This window comes from Schistocerca piceifrons, chromosome 8, assembly GCF_021461385.2.
Source record: "Schistocerca piceifrons isolate TAMUIC-IGC-003096 chromosome 8, iqSchPice1.1, whole genome shotgun sequence".
Taxonomy (NCBI): domain Eukaryota; kingdom Metazoa; phylum Arthropoda; class Insecta; order Orthoptera; family Acrididae; genus Schistocerca; species Schistocerca piceifrons.
The window spans coordinates 476678634-476698522 of record NC_060145.1 but is presented as its reverse complement, the minus strand read 5'-3'; the positions used below and the strand labels follow the sequence as shown (position 1 = coordinate 476698522).

The following is a 19889-nucleotide window of genomic DNA, read 5'->3' as shown; positions in this document are numbered from 1 at the left end:
ATTTCACAAATTATTTCAGATGAGGCATACAATAAAAAAAATGTGTCGAGAACAAGGCAAGATATTTGTGTTTAATTGACATTTTGAGGTTCAGTGATGGGGAAGTTTAACTGGCTCCTGAAGAGGCATAACGTTAAATTATTCTTTAGGCCTCCAGCAATAATACAGTTTTTGAGATCTCTGAAGGATGATAGGGGGCTCTTACATAACCTACCTTATGAGCAGAGTCTTCCTTGTGTCAGATAGACAATGCACACTCTAGAGCAGTTCCAGATGAGCACAAGAGCTGTATAAATTGAGGCTTTGTCAAGATTTTGTGGGTGGCGGAAGCACGAAATGGACGTCAAGCATTCAGCTACATCTCCGTTGTTATGGAGACAAATAGTTTCTGCAGTAGCATATTTAAGTAAGCTGTCAAACTAAAATCTTGGAAAATAGCTGGGGAGGGGGGCAAGGGGGGGGGGGGGAGAGGAAAAAAAAAGAGAGAAGATTATAGATGGCGTGTGTGGAACACAAATGTTGCATTATTTGGTGACAGACTGAGCCCCTGTTACATTACAGTGGGCGACACAGGTTTACCAGTATGAGGACTAGCCCATTGACGATGTGACATTTGATGAGCACTTGCAGCGACCAAAGAGTATTCAGTCAAAAGTTCATGGGGGTTTAACCATTCAACACAGCTGAACATCTGGGACAGTTTTATTACTTAATATTGCCACAAGATGGCACATTTGTATAGTATGCTTACATTAGTACACTTAACCTGCAACAGCCTTCATTACCACTGCATAAGTGCTGTGTGTAGCGAAGCACATCATCTCTCAGCAAAGTAGATTGTTCAAGTTAAGTTCTCATATCTTAGTAAGACCCCTGCTCCCCCTTTGCTAGACAAAACATTGTCTTTATTGTTTTCAGAGGTCAATAACTGTTAAACTATTGCTGTTGTATGTTTACTGTGTGTCATTTCTAATTCAGTTTCATTCTTCAAACAGTGCAGCTGCTACATAGATTTAGTGTGCGAGCATCAGACAGCCCCATGAAGCTGTTGAAAGTCATACGCAACCCTGTGACAGATCACCTCCCTGTCGGCTGTCGTAAGGTGGGGACTTCATTTTCAGCTGACAGAATAGTACATCCCCGTGAGCTTGTGCCAGATAATGAACCGATAGTGGTGGTTGTTGGTGCTATGGCCCATGGAAAGGTGAGCTTAGAGACACATGAACTTCTTTAGCCTGTGTTTCACTAACTTTTATTTACCATAATTTACCATTCGGGTTATTGGATCATTTTCTAATACAGTTGAAGAAATTATTTGAGTTTGATGCTATTTAGCAGTTACCGTAAGCAAGTTTTTGTGAAGACCAATCAGTAATAGTTTCCTGCCAGTTTTGCAAGACTAACTTTCTTGTATAAATTAAGTATGTTATTGTATTGTATTGTACTGACTAGATACTATTGTTTTTTAGTACCTTACAATGAATTTTGTTCTCAAGAATGAGTGCACTTGCACATTTTGGTCACCAGTATGTGAGATGTTACTTCATCTGAGAGGACATACTGTGCTAATAAATTTATTTGCTGGATATACAACAACTTGATTTAAAATCACATTCAGAAACACTTGGTGAAGATTACCTTCTTATACTGGAGGCCAAATGGACACCATTGCATAAGTTGCATTTATTTTATATTTTTAAGATGGAAAAAAAAGAGTTCAGCAGATGGCTGAAGAATTTAAAAGAATAACTGTGTTGTGTGTATATTTAAGTTTCTTCTACAAAATTTCAAAAAAGAAAACTGATTTCTCCTAATTAGATAGTAAAAGCCTCAGTTGGTATGAAGCTGTTGAGATATGCAAGAAGTAAAGATTAGTAAGTCAATTTTGATCCATGTTTTTGAAGTATGTGCGATGTACTCTTTCCAGTGACTGGCAAAGAAGGTGGAGAAGGCTGGACTCGCTCTTGGAGGGTAAACAAAGCTGACAATTTTCAGCATTATCCCTAAAGGGATATTGGCCCTCTGTATCTGAGTGAAGTGTTAGGTTTGAATCAGAGACTTTGAAGGTTCAGGGACAGGCTAGGCTGTGATGTCCTGGATATATGTTGTAGGGTTGAAAACCACTGGGTTCCCCTAAATGGGTCAGTGTGCAGTGTATCTCAGAGACTGCTAACCATATAGCTGACTCTGTGTGGGTTGCACATAAGGTTTTTTTTTTAAAAAAAAGTATGTGACTCTGCATCCAGTCCAGATAATGATGACTGTAAGAGACACAGAAATATTAGTGTAAGATCAAAAAAAAAAAAAAGAAAAAATTACCCCCCCCCCCCCTCCCCCCGGCAGGCAGGTGACACTGTGTAGTTAATGCAGCAAAGTCCTGAAATAATGATAAAGTTCACATAATACTGGGTACAGAAAGGCACTTAAAACCCAGACTCGACACCAGTGAAATTTTTGTGTAAAATTTAATTAGAGTACACCAAAAGGATAGACAATTGGAAAATGGAGATAGTGTATTTGTTGCAGATTATATGACACTCAAATCCACTGAGATAGAAATTCAAGCTGTAGATGAGATTGTGTGGGCAAGACTTAATATTAAGAGTGGGCATAAGCTTATCATCGGTTCACCAGACTTTCCCACTTTCACAGAGTGCCTACAATGGCCAGTTTTTCTCTAACATGTCTCTGCTAACTGGCAACTCCTGTACCAATTGTCAATGATGACATGTCTGTGTGTACCTGACAAGCATTTTTACAATTTCTGTTGAGCTGTTTGATGGTTCATCAGGCTGTTTTCCCACATATACTTCAATATTACCAGTGTAAAAACTCTTTGTGTCACACATGCCAAATATTTTTGTAGTGTATTTGGCTGGTTTGAACAGTATATACTGGATGCAGGTGCCGTTGCCTCTAAATCATATCGGCATTTCATTGATCGTCTCATATTCAGTAGGATTATAGGATTGTTTCCCATTGACTGCAAAGGTTTGTAAAACTTTCTCACAGCAGCTAACTCGTCAAGTTTTCTCCTTTTATTTTGGTGGATACGTCATCAAACCTGATACTACACATGACAAGTAGAAATCTCGCATAGCCCATTGTGGCCCTCAGGATATCCATACCTGTACTGTCGGACTCCCAGAGTTCTTTTACATTTACATGTTGACCTTTCTTTATACTTACCCACATTAAAACACTGAATAGTACCATAATTTCACATCTGTCCGCAACTTTACAATCGCTTGTTCATTTGTAGTTTGGTTTAAGATTGTCTATATATTTGTTAGTATGGGATGCTATCATATCCATTTCAAAAAGCTGGAAAAATGTGTCAATTTCATTAGAAATATCGATTGAATAGCTTGGGACACCAGGTGAAACTTTTATAATATTTTTTTGCTTAATTGTATTTGTTTTAGAGGCTGTTTTTTACTCTATTTTGATAGCTTGCCTTTTCCTAAGAAAAACTTAATTCCTGAACTTCTTTCCTTCTAACACCCACCTTTGTCCTCCTGTTCAGAGTTAGTTTCATGGTCGCTGTCACTAAAAATAACTACTTTGTCACTCAGATCACCTTCGCTTTCAGCTAACTCAACAAGATTTATTGCAGGTCCATCTACTTCGTCAAGTTCTTGAAGGTATGCAGGAATGTCCTCAAGCTTTCTGAAATCTGTGGTCCTAGAAACAAATAGACAAAGAATACCAACTGTTGGCTAATGACTCTTACATTACAAAAAATATGCAACAAAATAGCTTACATATTTTTGTGATCTTTGTAATAAATACTGTGATGAAAAGGTACTTTGACAGTTCAATTCTTTGCTTAGATAAAGTAAAAATAACACACATGTTCAAAATTGCCTGAAAGAAACAAGTATAACAAGAGCAGGTGCACAGTATATGGAGTGCCCCACTACATTTTCCTTGTGAAACAAAGCAATACTGAGGGGAAGGAGGGTGGAGGAAAGAAAGGGGGCTAGGAGGATCAAGTAAACAAATGCCTAGAGGTACCATGTCACAGGGCTCTGCATTATGCTACAGCACTGTGTAATTCTGTAATGGAGTACTCAGTACCCAGCACACCAGCTCGAAAATTGAAATTCAAAGGGGGGTGGGGGGTGGGGGTGGGGGGGGTGGGGGAGATGAGATGTGCTGAAAGGTGAAAGAGTATAGAAGGGAAAGAAAAAAAAAGCAAATGACAGGAATTAAAATTCTCGCATGGTCCTTAGCTGGCCAAAATAGAAAAAGGGTGGAGGACTGAGTGGTTACTGCATATGTATTAATGCTTGACAAACTGAATACTCTCCCCCATATCTGATGATCTCGTAGTTGGTGGGATGTTAAACTAAATTTTCCTTCCTTCTTCCTTAATATTCTCCATATTCCAAGCAACATTTTGAGAGGAAAAGTACAACCAGATTTACTAAAATTTATAAAACACTCTTCTCATACCATTTAGACTATGGAACCGTTGCGTATGGGACAGCTGTGACTTCTGTCATAGGATTATTACAAGCTTCACAATCGGAGCTTTTCATACGAGCCCTGACAATAGCCTTCCTATGCAACCGGGAATACCGTCTTCGAAAGTACGACACCAATAAAATGTAATTAACTGTACAATTAATATTAACAAAATGCCAAAGCACTCCCATCATCCCATTTTGTTCCTAAACTCAGGGCCAGGTTACTCACAAACCACCTTACCAATAGAATGAGCCTTGCAGTATGACTCAAAGACTTCCAATGAGAACATCAATTTCCTCCAGTAACCCGTATGTGTAACTACCAGTCACTGACTCCCCATTGCATGTGCCCCAGCCACCAGTAAGGATGGATCTATGGTGTGGTACCAAAGACAACAAAAATCTCATTTTTATTACTGTATGTTTTATTCAGTCACAAAGAATATCCACATTTCAGATACCATTACACATACATTTCCAACAATTACGAGCTAGTTGGCTAAGTGTTCATCTCTAAAAGAAATAAAGAATGGCAATATTTATGCTGCAGAATTAATAGCAACATGTACAGCCCAAAAATACAGTACAACTTTTCCTCTACAGAACATCTTTGTCTACAGGAATTCCTCGAGTGTGTAACCAGCTACATGCCTTCACAATACTGGGATATCCACTTTCTTCTTCTAGATAATGTATCATGTCAGCATTCAGAGTAATTAATTGGGTGGCAAACTACCCAAAAAATCAGTGATGATCAAAACAAAAGAACTAAAAACTCTAATTTAAAGACGCACATTATACCGTAGCATCCTAGAGAACTGTGAAAAGAATGGCTATATATTACACACCACAGGAAATTGTGAGCAACTGAAAGCACTACAAAGTTATTGCCTCATGCAGTCTCCAAATTGGATGTACTAAAATTGCTCATGAATTATACTACGTCAAGAAGAACCTCTCCCCTCATTCTGCCCCCTACCTTTTAACTGTTTGTTAAATCTTTTAAGATTGAACAACTTCACAGGATGTGAAACATTTATTGAGCAAATAGCGAACTACCTACAGCAGATCCTAGAAGGTAACATAAATCACAAACTGTGTTCTGCACTACCTATTTATGAGCAGTTATTGTCACAAGAGTAAATGTTGACTGCAAGGGTAGGTCTGTCACTGCCAGTTTAGCCCCTAGGCACTTCCCAACGTGTTCTTCACTGAGGACTCAACATTAACAATAAAATACCTTTGTATTCTGTTAACAAAATAGCTGTAAACTACATATTTCTATATATATTTCTTTTACACACTGATCTTTGTGTTTCACCCTGGCGCCATTTAATTTTCCCTAGTCAGTATAGACAAGGAGTCGAGGATGAATCCCAAGCCACAGGTTTGTTTCTGGCAGAGGCCTCCACCTGCCCACCTACTCGAGTCAGTACCTTGACACCTACTAAATTTTTTCATATTTGTTAATCTGTTGAGTGTAACAGATATGATATTTTTATCATTGAAAACACAAAAAAAAAAATCTCTCACAAATACGAAGTTTATTGAAAAAAAGATGAATATTTGACTTTTTGGAAGAATTTTATCTATTTCCCTACATTAGTGTTATCCCCCTTCAAAGTATTCTCCTTTTCGCACTATACATTTATACCAGCACTTTTTCTAAACCCTGCAACACATCTGAAACTCAGTCTTTCAGATAATGTTTAGCTCTCTTAGCAACACATTTTTAATCTCATCTGTTGTTGTTGTTGTGGTCTTCAGTTCAGAGACTGGTTTGATGCAGCTCTCCATGCTACTCTATCCTGTGCAAGCTTTTTCATATCCCAGTACCTACTGCAACCTACATCCTTCTGAATCTGCTTAGTGTATTCATCTCTCGGTCTCCCTCTACAATTTTTACCCTCCGCACTGCCCTCCAATACTAAATTGGTGATCCCTTGATGCCTCAGAATATGTCCTACCAACTGATCCCTTCTTGCAGCCAAGTTGTGCCACAAATTTCTCTTCGCCCCAATTCTATTCAATACCTCCTCATTAGTTGTGTGGTCTAGCCATCTAATCTTTTGCATTCTTCTATAACACCATATTTCGAAAGCTTCTATTCCCTTCTTGACCAACTATTTATCGTCCATGTTTCATTTCAATACATGGCCACACTTCCTACAAACACTTTCAGAAACGAATTCCTGACGCTTTAATCTATTCTCGATGTTAACAAATTTCTCTTCTTCAGAAACACTTTCCTTACCATTGCCAGTCTACATTTTACATCCTCTCTACTTTGATCATCATCAGTTATTTTGCTCCCCAAATACCAAAACTCCTTTACTACTTTAAGTGCCTCATTTCCTAATCTAATTCCCTCAGCATCACCAGACTTAATTCGACTACATTCCATTATCCTCGTTTTGCTTTTGTTGATGTTCATCTTATATCCTCCCTTCAAGACACCATCCATTCCGTTCAACTGCTCTGCCAAGTCCTTTGCTGTCTCTGACAGAATTACAATGTCATGGGCGAACCTGAAAGTTTTTATTTCTTCTCTATGGATTTTAATTCCTACTCAAAATTTTTCTTTTGTTTCCTTTACTGCTTCCTCAATATACAGATTGAATAGCATCGGGGAGAGACTGCAATCCTGTCTCACTCCCTTCCCAACCACTGCTTCCCTTCCATGCCCCTTGACTCTTATAACAGCCATCTGGTTTCTGTACAAATTGTAAATAGCCTTTTGCTCCCTGTATTTGACTCCTGCCACCTTCAGATTTTGAAAGAAGTATTCCAGTCAACATTGTCAAAAGCTTTCTCAAAGTCTACAAATGCTAGAAATGTAGTTTTGCCTTTCCTTAATCTATCTTTTAAGATAAGTCGTAGGGCGAGTACTGCCTCACGTGTTTCAACATTTCACTGCCTCACGTGTTTCAACATTTCTACGGAATCCAAACTGATGTTCCCCGAGATTGCTTCTACCAGTTTTTCCATATGTCTGTAAAGAATTCGTATTAGTATTTTGTAGCCCTGGCTTATTAAACTGATAGTTCGCTAATTTTGACATCTGTCAACACCTGCTTTCTTTGGGATTGGAATTATTATATTCTTCTTGAAATCTGAGGGTATTTTGCCTGTCTCATACATCTTGCTCAGCAGATGGTAGAGTTTTGTCAGGGCTGGCTCTCCCAAGGCTATCAGTAGTTATAATGGAATATTGTCTACCCCTGGGGCCTTGTTTTGACTTACGTCTTTCAGTGCTCTGTCAAACTCTTCACACAGTATCATATCTCCCATTTCATCTTCATCTACATCCTCTTCCATTTCCATAATATTGTCCTCAAGAACATCGCCCTCGTATAGACCCTCTATATACTCTTTCCGCCTTTCTGCTTTCCCTTCTTTGCTTAGAACTCTTACCCCTAGTGATATACGCCTCTGCATCTTACATTTGTCCTCTAGCCATCCCTGCTTAGCCATTTTACACTTCCTGTCGATCTCATTTTTGAGACGTTTGTATTCCTTTTTGCCTGCTTCATTGACTGCAATTTTATATTTTCTCCTTTCATCAATTAACTTCAGTATCTCTTATGTTACCCAGGAATTTTATGAGCCCTCATTTTTTTACCTACTTGATCCTCTGCTGCCTTCACTATTTCAGCTCTCAAAGCTACCCATTCTTCTTCTACTGTATTTCTTTTCCCCATTCTTGTCAATAGTTCCCTAATGCTCTCCCTGAAACTCTCTACAACCTGTGGTTCTGTCAGTTTATCCAGGTCCCATCTCTTTAAATTCCCACCTTTTTGCAATTTCTTCAGTTTTAATCTACAGGTCATAACCAATAGATTGTGGTCAGAGTCCGCATCGGCCCCTGGAAATGTCTTACAATTTAAAACCTGGTTCCTAAATCTCTGTCTTACCATTATATAATCTATCTAAAACCTTCCAGTGTCTCCAGGCCTCTTCCATGTATATGACCTTCTTTCATGATTCTTAAACCAGGTGTTAGCTATGATTAAGTTAGGCTCCATGCAAAATTCTACCAGGTGGCTTCCTCTTTCATTCTTTACCGTCAGTCCATTTTCACCTACTACTTTTCCTTCTCTTCCTTTTCCTACTATCGAATTCCAGTCCCCCAGCACCATTAAATTTTCGTCTCCCTTCGCTATCTGAATAATTTGTTTTATCTCCTCATACATTTCATCAATCTCTTCGTAATCTGCGGAGCTAGTCAGCATATAAACTTGTACTATTGTGGAAGGTGTGGGCTTCGTTTCTATCTTGGTCCAAATAATGCGTTCACTACGCTGTTTGTAATAGCTTACCCTCATTCCTATTTTTTAATTCATTATTAAACCTACTCCTGCATTACCCCTATTTGATTTTGTATTTATAACCCTGTATTCACCAGACCAGAAGTCTTGTTCCTCCTGCCACTGAACTTCACTAATTTCCACTATATTTAACTTAACCTATCCATGTTGTTGTTGTGGTCTTCAGTCCTGAGACTGGTTTGATGCAGCTCTCCATGCTACTGTATCCTGTGCAAGCTTTTTCATCTCCCAGTACCTACTGCAACCTACATCCTTCTGAATCTGCTTACTGTATTCATCTCTTGGTCTCCCTCTACGATTTTTACTCTCCACGCTGCCCTCCAATACTAAATTGGTGATCCCTTGATGCCTCAGAACATGTCCTACCAACCGATCCCTTCTTCTGGTCAAGTTGTGCCACAAACTTCTCTTCTCCCCAATCCTATTCAATACTTCCTCATTAGTTATGTGATCTACCCATCTAATCTTCAGCATTCTTCTGCAGCACCACATTTCGAAAGCTTCTATTCTCTTCTTGTCCAAACTATTTATCGTCCATGTTTCACTTCCACACATGGCTACACTCCATACGAATACTTTCAGAAATGACTTCCTGACACTTAAATCAATACTGGATGTTAACAAATTTCTCTTCTTCAGAAACGATTTCATTGCCAGCCTACATTTTATATCCTCTCTACTTCGACCATCATCAGTTATTTTGCTCCCCAAATAGCAAAACTCCTTTACTACTTTAAGTGCCTCATTTCCTAATCTAATTCCCTCAGCATCACCAGACTTAATTCGACTACATTCCATTATCCTCGTTTTGCTTTTGTTGATGTTCATCTTATATCCTCCTTTCAAGACACTGTCCATTCCATTCAACTGCTCTTCCAAGTCCTTTGCTGTCTCTGACAGAATTACAATGTCATCGGCGAACCTCAAAGTTTTTATTTCTTCTCCATGAATTTTAATACCTACTCCGAATTTTTCTTTTGTTTCCCTTACTACTTGCTCAATATACAGATTGAACAACATCGGGGAGAGGCTACAGCCCTGTCTTACTCCCTTCCCAACCACTGCTTCCCTTTCATGTCCCTCGACTCTTATAACTGCCATCTGATTTCTGTACAAATTGTAAATAGCCTTTCACTCCCTGTATTTTACCCCTGCCACCTTTAGAATTTGAAAGAGAGTATTCCAGTCAACATTGTCAAAAGCTTTCTCTAAGTCTACAAATGCTAGAAACGTAGGTTTGCCTTTCCTTAATCTCTCTTCTAAGATAAGTCGTAAGGTCAGTATTGCGTCACGTGTTCCAGTGTTTCTATGGAATCCAAACTGATCTTCCCCGAGGTTGGCTTCTACTAGTTTTCCATTCGTCTGTAAGGAATTCGTGTTAGTATTTTGCAGCTGTGGCTTATTAAACTGTCAGTTCGGTAATTTTCACATCTGTCAACACCTGCTTTCTTTGGGATTGGAATTATTATATTCTTCTTGAAGTCTGAGGGTATTTCGCCTGTCTCATACATCTTGCTCACCAGATGGTAGAGTTTTGTCAGGACTGGCTCTCCCACGGCCGTCAGTAGTTCCAATGGAATGTTGTCTACTCCGGAGGCCTTGTTTCGACTCAGGTCTATCAGTGCTCTGTCAAACTCTTCACGCAGTATCATGTCTCCCATTTCATCTTCATCTACATCCTCTTCCATTTCCATAATATTGTCCTGAAGCACATCGCCCTTGTATAGACCCTCTATATACTCCTTCCACCTTTCTGCTTTCCCTTCTTTGCTTAGAACTGGGTTTCCATCTGAGTTCTTGATATTCATACAAGTCGTTCTCTTATCTCCAAAGGTCTCTTTAATTTTCCTGTAGGCAGTATCTATCTTACCCCTAGTGAGATAGGCCTCTACATCCTTACATTTGCCCTCTAGCCATCCCTGCTTAGCCATTTTGCACTTCCTGTCGATCTCATTTTTGAGACGTTCGTATTCCTTTTTCCTGCTTCATTTACTGCATTTTTATATTTTCTCCTTTCATCAATTAAATTAAATATTTCTTCTGTTAATCAACGATTTCTACTAGCCCTCGTCTTTTTACCTACTTGATCCTCTGCTGCCTTCGTTACTTCATCCCTCAAAGCTACCCATTCTTCTTCTACTGTATTTCTTTCCCCCATTCCTGTCAATTGTTCCCTTATGCTCTCCCTGAAACTCTGTACAACCTCTGGTTCTTTCAGTTTATCCAGGTCCCATCTCCTTAAATTCCCACCTTTTTGCAGTTTCTTCAGTTTTAATCTACAGGTCATAACCAATAGATTGTGGTCAGAGTCCACATCTGCCCCCGGATATGTCTTACACTTTAAAACCTGGTTCCTAAATCTCTGTCTTACCATTATATAATCTATCTGATACCTTTTTAGTATCTCCAGGGTTCTTCCATGTATACAACCTTCTTTCATGATTCTTAAACCAAGTGTTAGTTATGATTATGTTGTGCTCTGTGCAAAATTCTACCAGGCGGCTTGCTCTTTCATTTCTTAGCCCCAATCCATATTCACCTACTATGTTTCCTTCTCTCCCTTTTCCTACACTCGAATTCCAGTCACCCATCACTATTAAATTTTCGTCTCCCTTCACAATCTGAATAATTTCTTTTATTTCATCATACATTTCTTCAATTTCTTCGTCATCTGCAGAGTTAGTTGGCATATAAACTTGTACTACTGTAGTAGGTGTGGGCTTCGTATCTATCTTGGCCACAATAATGCGTTCACTATGCTGTTTGTAGTAGCTTACCCGCATTCCTATTTTCCTATTCATTATTAAACCTACTCCTGCATTACCCCTATTTGATTTTGTGTTTATAACCCTGTAGTCACCTGACCAGAAGTCTTGTTCCTCCTGCCACCTAACTTCACTAATTCCCACTATATCTAACTTCAACCTATCCATTTCCCTTTTTAAATTTTCTAACCTACCTGCCCGATTAAGGGATCTGACATTCCACGCTCCGATCCGTAGAACGCCAGTTTTTTCTCCTGATAACGACATCCTCTTGAGTAGTCCCCGCCCGGAGATCCGAATGGGGGACTATTTTACCTCCGGAATATTTTACCCAAGAGGACGCCATCATCATTTAACCATACAGTAAAGCTGCATTCCCTCGGGAAAAATTACGGCTGTAGTTTCCCCTCGCTTTCAGCCGTTTGCAGTATCAGCACAGCAAGGCCGTTTTGGTTAGTGTTACAAGGCCAGATCAGTCAGTCATCAAGACTGTTGCCCCTGCAACTACTGAAAAGGCTGCTGCCCGTCTTCAGGAACCACATGTTTGTCTGGCCTCTCAGCAGATACCCCTCCATTGTGGTTGCACCTACGGTACATAAGTAGTAATCCTTATTGATCAGTTGACCTTGTGCCATTGAAATCTAAGAAGACAGTGAGCATAGTTTTCGCATTTGACTGCAATTGTCAAGATTTTCTTCAGCCTTGGTGATCTGGAATGCTGCTGTCAAGATGAATGGATCGTAATTTCGACATTGTATCTTTAAGCCCATATTTTGTCAGCTGTTATGACACCCTTTGGTAGTTCTGCATCGTTACTGATTGCACCTAGTGACCCCTCAGCATCTTGCATTAACATTCTCAAGCAATCTGAGCCTGCACCAGAGTAGGTGATATCTCTGCCACTGTTACTCCACACACAATAGCTGTAATATAACACAAGGCTTTATCTTTCACAGAAATCAATCACTCCAATCTGATAAACTTGGAGCAAATATGGTGATGCGGCACTAATTTTGTACGACAAGTACAGAGAAGGCTAATGACAAAAAGAGCTGGCGCAGGTGTCTTCATATTGACATTTTGAAGGACACATTTTATTCGAAAAAATAAGTCACCATATGTAGGTGGGACATTCAGCTTTACATCTTGCCACACTTGAGGCATTCCCAGTGTTTCTGCTAGGGTTCATATCATCTCATTACACTTCACAAACTGTTTGTGGTAACTCTGGCAGATGGTCAATTGATGATTGCATTTGCGAAGAACCTCCACTGTACATAAACTAGATAGAGCATCACTCAATTGGGTTCCAGGTTTTTCCAATTTTTAAAGAGGAAAACAGGATGAGAAATACAAAACAGTTGACCACTTGTTCTACTTTGAAGCCAAAGATACAAACAGCTTCATCCAGATGACATGATCAAAAATTTTGCAAAGGCTACAGCTAGAACGTCCTGTGTTCAAAGTCACAAACTACTTCCTAAATCTCTCTCATTGTATCCCCGAGTACACCTAGTGTGCATCAGCGGATACTCCTCTGTTGACACAACTGGAGGCTTTTATTTTTCTCTAGTGTTGCTTGAGAGATCAACACTCTGGATGTCCTCCAGTACTTTAACTGACCCACTCACAAACAGTGATCAGTGGGAGGAAATAGTATGAGCATCGGCCAGTAGAACAGTCCTGTCATCCTTTGCAATAAATATGAAACGTAACAAGTTCCGACAAGAATTAAATTGTTCCATAGAGGAACAAAAAGAGAAAGAAAGGAAAATACGTAAATCAAATACATCTTTGATGGCACCATTAGACCTTAAATCTTTCCCTGCAGTAGAACTACTTGTAGATATGGGTAATGTATCAGTATAGTGATTCAACCAAGCCTCCTCTAATTTTCACTGCTCCACTCCCCCCATTTAACTATCATACAGTGGGATTATTATCACCACCACCACCACCACCACCACCACCACCACTACCTTGTGGAACTAAAGTAGTTGATGTGCCTCTTGTCGACAGTAAGTATTGTACTGCAAGAATTGCTGTTATGGGAATACCAACTTCCTACAGTCTGAAACTACCACATTTTAACTAACAAAAGAAGAAATGTAGCCCTCGGAATCTGAAAGTCTGCTTTGGTAACCATTTGCAACTTCACCTCCCCTAGCTGGAGATGTATTTTATCAGGAAATGGAGGAACTATTAGATTGGTTACCCCTCCCACTAATCCTGCGTGTTGGTGTCAATATCCATAATTGTGTGTGGGGCAGCAAGAAAGAAAATAGTAATTGCCAGCTAATCCAGTGGCTGCTTGGCTGCCTGTGGAATCAGTCTGATGAACAGAGGTACCTCAACAAATTTTAGTGTCACTCATGGCAGCCTTCTCTGTAGTTAGCTTAACACTCTGACATCTGTGATATAATGCCACATTCATTGCAATCAGTGTGGCAGCAACTGTCATCCAGTCATTTTATCAGTACTGCATTTGGGCTCCAGTTAATGTTCTATTGCAGTTGTCTGCACAAAAAGTCATCTGGAACTTATACTCCTCTGAAATGTACATCACGATATCTCCAGAAAAAGACATTGATAAGAAGTAGCTTCATTTGTTTCATATTTTTGAAGGCTCTTCCTCACAATAGCATAAACATGTATGAGTGAATGAAACATACAGCATAGGTGCTTGTGATGGTACCTCAGCAAATGCTATGAACTTCATTTTTATGCCAGTTTTGCCTTGCTTATGTTCTCCGACCGTGGACCGTGGGAGAAATTTGTGCGTCAGTTGGTCAATCTTATGTATGAGGCAGTCAACAGTGAAGGTCATCGAAACCTTTAGTAAACTAATTTGGGTGAAATGTGGTGGCTCGTAATGTACATTCTCAATTACCTTGTGAATGACTCGTTTTGGACCCATGTTTACTGGATTGTTTCTGCTCCTGTTGTATACTTTCACCTATGTCAGTTTCTGCTGTGCAGATAGAGGTTGAAAGACATTTGTATTTTGCTGTTGTCATTGGAGAAATGTTAGGAAGGCATTCTAAATCAATATATCAATGCACCTTTTCATCGTAGCGTTATGTGGAGGAAATGGAATATTTTTCAAGAAAAACTAAATGCTCATTAATTGGCAGTTTATGAGATAACAGTAGCAAACCGGGAGTTCCATTATTGCTGCCCTCCATGGAGAATGAACTGTCTTTTTTTTCTTTCACAGTCTCATCTTCATGATGCTTGCAAGAGTGGACGCTGTCTGTAAGCATAGGTTTAATCTTGATACACTACATGAGATGAAGCAATGCTGAAAGTTTCCAATTCTCTTCGTACAAATTTAATCACAATACTTCAAAATCTTCATAGGATCAACTTACAGAGGTGTCTTCCATCTTTGCTATATGTTTACTTATCTTGAAATTACCTTCCACAAGACATGTTGATACCCTTATATACTTTGTGTCCTTAGTTATTCAAGTCATCCTCGTTTAATGTCCATTATAACGTAGCTTCAGTGAGTTTATTGTGAACAACTCGAGGCAACTGTCCACTCGAGACTGATAAAATTAGTTTCTTGTATTAATACATAGAATAAAATTTTAGTTCATGGTGCATTCCACATAACTGTTCATTCCACTCGTACCAGTCAGCACTTTCCATACATGTGGCAATTGTAGGGTCTAATATTTGTACTTGACAATAAATGAACTGCAGTCTTATTGACCCGCTTGTCCCTCGGTGGGACACCAAATACAATGCTTTGGTAACTAACGGACATAAAATCAATTCTTATTGGAAATTTCTCATATTTATCCTAGAGATGCCTTTTATGTCAACAGCTGAAGACATTTTGTGACATAAATATTGAATATTTAAACTACTGTTAGGCATCCTATTCCATCACAAAGTGCAAACTCTAGCGTTAAAAGGTTTTTTGCTTTTCGTATTTAACCAAATATAACATTGATGATGATAATTTATAGCAATGTTTGCCGACAAGATAAAGAATGCAACCTTTTAACACTAGATTGCGTACTCACGGCAGTTCTCCTTGGCCGTTTTTTGGTACGACTTGGAAAGAGAGAAAAATTAATGAATGATCGTGTGGTACGACTTGGAAAGAGAGAAAAATTAATGAATGATCGCCGATGCGTCGTCGGTTCTCGATTATGTTCAGGAGACGTACAGATTGATTGTGCGAAAATAGTTTCTCAAATGACCTCTTAACCCGGATTGCTTTCACGCAATCAGGCTCTTCAATGAAATTACCTAAGGGACCTATTTGAATAATAAAAAAAATGCAAAACAGTGAAATTTTGTAAAAAAAAGTTGTCAGATCGGAAATTGAACACATTAATGGTCTCCCAAATACAATCGAGACACCGCGATAAAGAGCGAACCTGTAACAAAGTTCATTTAAATATAAACATTATTTGTGGTTAATTTAAAGAAAAGAATAAGCATAGATTTTCTGTACAGTGAAGCATCAATATATTCTCAAAGAACAAAGGCGTTAAACTATAAACATTAACAAATTTACAATGAATACAAAACTTACTTTTTTATGTTTTTGTCATAAATGGAGCAGTCCAACAATCACTGCTTTTGTATGTGTGATATTTTGTAAAAGTTAAATGTCCTGGTGTGTGCGTAAGTATTTTTATCGTCACGAGGATTACAAAAGCGGTTTTGTTTTTCTTGGTGATAACGTGGTTTTTCACACTAAATGAAATATAACTTGTAGCGGTGCTACACAACACGTCTTAACAAGTCGGCAACCAAACATCAAAGGTAATGAAGTACATGTTAACATATCGGCGACCAGAAGTACAACTAACTATAAAGACTCTAGAATTTTCCTAACAAATGATAAATTGTTCTTTCTTCTGTTTCGCAGCTTCTCGCTATCAAGCGCTGCGGCAATGATTTTAAATATCTGTGCCCAGCGAGTCATAGTGTACTTTTTAAACGCTGGCCGCGCGTCTTGGTATAGGCGCACGTTATAAACAGATTTAATTTCTTTACTCTTGCGTTGTCATGCTTATTATCATTACAAACTACAGCTCGGTGGCTATCCTTTTCTCATATGCAAAATGTCTGAAATCCAATAATATCACATTGCTTCCCGCGTGAGGAGCGATGACTCTGTCAGGATCATCGCGACTCACGCGTAGTCGTGATATTATTGCTTTTGTGAAACAAGTTACTATTACTTGCAAAAATTCTTTACAATAGATTTTACACACTACATCAGGCAAAGTGGTTAACATACAGAGTATCAGGTAAGTATATTCGTACGACTGAAATTGATAGTAACTTGTCCATAGGGTAACTACATGACAATTGAACTGTGCTCTTTCTAATGTATTGTACAAGGATAACAAATGTTCATTTCTCGGTAAAAGAAATTAAGATAAAGATACACATACATAGATACATTATACATGGCATAATAAATATTAAAAAAATAACAAAGAAATAAATTACTTGACTTCGCAGGAAGCCTGGGTGCTGTGTGCACTCGTGGAAAAAATATGTTACAAAAAAATTGACATTCTTGTTTTACAATGATATATTACAGGAATATTTTTGTCGTTGTTTCGTTGAAGATTTCTTGCAGTAAATACGTAGCACTTTACTTATTTGTGGCTTTCATGACATGCAAAAAAAATGTTTCACTACACTTGGGTAGGTATGAGTTGCACTGGGAGTGGTAGGACTTCGGGTATAAATGATAGCGCTGCACTTGAGTGGGGAAATTGATTACATTTTCACAGTGGAGGAAAAGTAGGGCATCACTTTCACTGTGGAAGTTGGAGTAGTTGTCGGGGTGCGATGTTGCGTTGGAAATACGTCGTGGGTCAGGAACTGTAAGATTGGTTCTGCAACATGTTGAGCCGTATGGTGGCGGTCTCTATTTCACTTGACACATGTCCGTGCTTCCACTTATGTTTTCGTACATGAAAAATACAGAAAAAAATCTCTATTAGAATGTGCTTACTTACTAATAACTTAGTCTATAAGAAAATTGGATTAGGTAAGGATAACAATTGTTTATGTACATAAGGTCTCATTCTCTTAGGAATGCTTAATTCTCACATTTATCTATTTTTCTGGTTTTATTTGGTTCGACACGTTTTCTTCATTACTCGGCCTGGTCAGTAAATTCGGTAGCAATTGTCAAAATCGAGCTTAACTCTTCCGATTAGCGTCTTTATAATTTCACAAGGTACACGAGTGCTTAATTCATTGCTTTATCATATTTTATTTTGAATGCATTTCAAACACATTTGGCATCTGCGCTCGTTGTGCAAAGAAAAATTGATTGTTGAGCGCTCAGCGTACATAGTGTTACGTCCGTTGGTCACAATCACGTGATAATAACTTGACAGTTCCACAACGCTAGCAGCAGTATTCTGCGAGAAGCAGAGCGTTTGGTGTCTACTAGCCGTGGTGTCAGTTTTTACACAGTTTTTCATTGACTCTGGATTCCGGAAGCAGCCAGATGCGGCGACTCCCGCAGCTGTTTCGTTTGTGGTAAGTACAACACTTACTCACTTTCACTCTTCGGCTTTCTACATCGTGGTTTCGTGCTACAAGTACTTATAACATTTCTTCACACGCGGTATTTCACACGTGTCCTTGGAGTTATCACCATTTCAGTTCACACGTTATTATTAATTTGTGTTCACATTTATTTGGTCGTCATGTTAAGGTTCACACGTACCACTTTTATACGTGTCCATTAATTACTTGTGTATAGTCGGTTCACACGCAGCAGCATATACGTGTCCATTTATTACTGACTGTATTATTACTACAAAGTACAGTTAACATTTAGTATACATATCATGTCTAAAAATTGTTTACAAAGAAATATTTAGTCTCTGTGACTACAAGGCCTGACGAAAAGCGTGTCTCTTGTTCGTACTTTGTGCTTCCAAGGCACTTTAGGTTTACACTTTGTTCGAAATCTTGTTATTCTTTTCTTTTTACAATAGTTACTCTTTTCTCAAGTTCAGCCCTTTTATTTTCTCTCTAGTACGTCGTTAGTTTGAAGACATAGGGAATGTGGCTTCGTTTACGTGATGAACAGTTCGTGTTCAAACTACCGTTAGGGAAACTGGGAAGCTTGGTGTTCCCTGTCGTGCAATTGCACATAACAAATCTTAACTGAACTCGCAAATTGCGGAGAATAAGCATAGCCCGTCGACAACCAATGTGTCATGACTATCCATTCGTATAGCCTGTATGTATCAATCATGCAACCAGCCCGTAAAATTCACTTCTCTACTGGATAAGGTAGGATGGTAAGGATACTGGTTAGAGGAAAACACAAAAGACTTTTATGGAGTGAAGAGATTTGAAGGCAAAGTGTTAATGACGTATGATATGATCAGCTTAACATAAATTATTATCACCTTAGTTTTTCATGACAAATAGTATAATTAAATCGATACAGTAGTTTCCTTGTCGTCTGATCCAGCTCTCTAAACAATTTTCTATGCATATCTAAAATTACTTAAACCATGCATTAGCAGTGAACTGTGTCTGTTAACTATCTTCTGTTCCATGTATCGTAAAATTGGTTTTCTAAAAAAAAAAAAAATCGACGTATCTCGAGAACCTGAAATTGATATTTCTAGTACTACATTAGTTTATTTGTAAATTATCTTTGTAAGTATTTCAGCTACACTGTGCCGTAAAATTGTTATGAGCTTACACGGTTTTCTCTGTATTATAATAAAATAATTGAGTTGCGCACTTCTTTCCTGCTACCTGGATCGTTATTGACTTACTTTATTCTTATATGCTAAGCTGCTGCTTTTTGCCTGCTGCGTTTCATAAGTGGTCTCATAAAATTTGTCACACACTCCTTATGCATAACATAACATTTACCTCATTAGAGTAACCGACCTTAATAAATATTTTAATTTATTTCATTCAAGAGGAGAGAGCTTTGCTATACTTAAAAGTAGTGGTAGCAGGTGGCACTTGGCACGTCCCTACTATAATATTTGTCAGCTCTTTCGGCTGTGGCCGTTCATGGCTCAATTAACTTAAGACTAACTTACATCTAAGGCAAATCTTGCTCTCCTACAATAAATGTGTTTTACTTCAGGTGCTCATATAAATTACTTATCTTGTTGTGGCAGGTCGACAGGATGTTAGTCCTGTGCATTACTCTTACATACGTTGGTACTTCACACATAGTATGACAACTTATAGTGTGTGTATATTTTATTTTAGCAGCTTAACTTAACAGATATTTTCAATGGTTGACTCTGTATTTCTTCAAGTCTGCATGATGAAACAATCCTTTAACCCTA

At 38.6% G+C, this 19889-nt stretch overlaps 1 protein-coding gene across 2 annotated transcripts in view; it reads left to right on the top strand.

Moving 5' to 3' along the window:
- LOC124711606 (ribosomal RNA small subunit methyltransferase NEP1) overlaps positions 1-19889 on the top strand; it is a 64865-nt gene that overhangs the window by 35539 nt on the left and 9437 nt on the right. For both annotated transcript variants that reach the window (XM_047241768.1, XM_047241769.1), the window contains exon 4: positions 996-1204. In XM_047241768.1, coding sequence (XP_047097724.1) covers positions 996-1204 — 209 coding nt within the window. The remainder of the gene's footprint in view (positions 1-995; positions 1205-19889) is intronic.